Source organism: Borostomias antarcticus, assembly GCF_949987555.1.
Source record: "Borostomias antarcticus genome assembly, chromosome: 3".
Taxonomy (NCBI): Eukaryota; Metazoa; Chordata; class Actinopteri; order Stomiiformes; family Stomiidae; genus Borostomias; species Borostomias antarcticus.
In genome coordinates, this window is record NC_140236.1 from 29,331,347 (window position 1) to 29,333,654 (window position 2,308).

General features: G+C 45.2%; 1 protein-coding gene across 1 annotated transcript in view; it reads right to left on the reverse strand.

The window, feature by feature from the left end:
- The window catches only part of rubcn (rubicon autophagy regulator), a 25,336-nt gene extending 23,335 nt beyond the window's left edge, over positions 1 to 2,001 (reverse strand). The window contains 1 exon segment of the mRNA XM_084435852.1: positions 1,811 to 2,001. Coding sequence (XP_084291978.1) covers positions 1,811 to 1,851 — 41 coding nt within the window. The 5' untranslated portion in view covers positions 1,852 to 2,001.
- Positions 2,002 to 2,308: the final 307 nt, after the last annotated feature.

A 2,308-nucleotide genomic window follows, 5' to 3' on the forward strand; every position in this document is an offset into this window, starting at 1 on the left:
GCCCCCCTTTAAGACACAGTTTGAGCATGTGCACTCTGAGACGCTGTTCCTCTCAACTGCAGAGATAGAAAAGGCTGTAGAGATTAGCTGGACCATACACTACCTTGCTGATGTGACCACAATGTAGGTTTTGCTTGTGCAGAAGAGCACTGCCTCTTATTTAACCCAGGGTGCATTTCAGGAGAGAGCAACAGAAACAACGCCCTACCTGCTGCTCTTGGGAGTCAGATACTGGATTAAATCAATCGACTTTGACCCCACTTTCCCTTTAAACAACAAGCAAAGTGCAAGCTCATATCCAGTACTTCCTCCTTTTTTCTCAAGTCAGCAGTGATTTGAAACTCAATGCTGACACAAATACTTACTGAGTTACATAGACACACAGACAGTCTTTCCCTCTCTCACTCACTAGTGTCACGAGACAATACAAGTACTGTAGCTGCTACTCAGATAATGTGCATAACACCTGGACTAGGTCTATTTGTTCAAATGTTACAATAGCTGAGTGACTAAAATATCAATACACACATCTCCACATCTAGCATTATATTCAATAGCAGGTACATAAAATTGGCAGCGAAGTGGTGTTAACAAGGTTACATTCTTGACCATCATAAGCTCTTTCAGTGTGCTAAAGAGAGCAGGCTGGCTGCCATCACGAGTTTTGTCCTGGCCAGCCTTTAATCAAATCACAGCACATGAACCAGAGAATGACCTGGGAGTGAGACACAACCATTCTTCCCATAACAGAGGATAGATAGGCCATGTACATCAGTTGTGTAGAGTGTCTGGGTCTTAAGGACAGGAAGTAACATTCCACAGGGTTTAGACAGGTTGAAAGGTTAAGGATTAACAGTGTGTTTTTAATGACTACTGGAGAGCCAAGTTCACAAAGTGCCCATGGCTCAAAACCTCAGACATAAAAGAGAAAGGCAATGGGCAGTGATAGTGACAGCTAAGACCAATACAAGCTCAGTTAAGAAGTGTGAAGTCTGCAACATCTTTAGCCATAATGATAAATAAATAACGGTTAGCTAAGCTAAGTTAAGTTAAATTTGTTGTTTACAAAAACTGTCCTTATCCAGTCTCCTTTCCTTCACTCTCTCTCTCATTCACATCCACTCACTCACACACTCTCACTCTCTCACACACACACACACACACACACACACACACACACACACACACACACACACACACACACACACACACACACAAGGCATGTATTTAGCCTAGTTAAGCTATGCCGGTGGCCAGAAGGGTGACGCCTGTTGTTGACATTGACAACACAAGTCAAAGCATCTCGTGGACATGTTGTTGTTATTCCAAGTAACTTAAGTTAACGTTACACCAAGCTTTGGCATGGCTAGCTAACATCACTGCACAAACAAGCCCCAAGCGGTATAAACACTAGCTAAATATGTCCAACATCGAGTTGCTCAATCAATCACCCACATGGTATACATTCACATTACCGTAGCTAAGTTAGCTAGCTATCTAACTTACTCTAGCTAGTCCCATTATAAACTAAACACAACACCGCTGGTTTGTGACCTGCTAGCTGCTCAAACATAGCTAACACTAGCTAGCACCAACGTGTATTGTAGCTAATCCGTTTTGCTTGCTTGCTAGCTAACAAGCTAAATTGGTAGCTAGCTAGTAGCTATGTTAATCTTCACTAGCTAAAAGGCTAGGTCTAGTGTAATGTGCGTTTTAGGAAATGTAGCTAAAGTTAGGTCATTTAGTAGCTAACGTTACTCCTCCCTAGCAAGCAGGAACGCATAGTCTCCTGTTTGAATCTAGCACTCACCTGCGCTCCTCGGCTTCTCCCTCCGCCGTAATCTCCATCATGTCTCAGTATGGGGGGAAACCGGTAAAGAACAGTCACGTTAGCTATCAGTCTCCCCCCATCCCCACCAAAGCCTCCTCCGGTAACCGAAAAGTCTCAGCGTGCAGTGCCAGTGGTTAGCAAGCTATTAACTAGCTCGCATTCACCAAGAGCAGTTGTAGTCCAACATCCCTTCCTGACTAGAAGCTGTCAGTGTCAAGCATGGATGTATTGTCAAGGGAGTCAGAGCAGGGAGGGAGGGAGGGAGGGGAAAGGGAGGCCCTGCGAGACGGAAACACAACCGCGTGACTTGGCTATCAGCGGGGGCGGGGTTGCTGGGTGTGCCGGTTTGATGACTTAACGCGGCTTCTACAGCCTGTGATTGGCCAAAGTAAAAAATGATTGACAGTTGACCCTCCCCCTCGAAAGTCTCCGGGCCTGCAGAGATACTCTTCTCTCCGGGCCTGCAGAGATACCCTT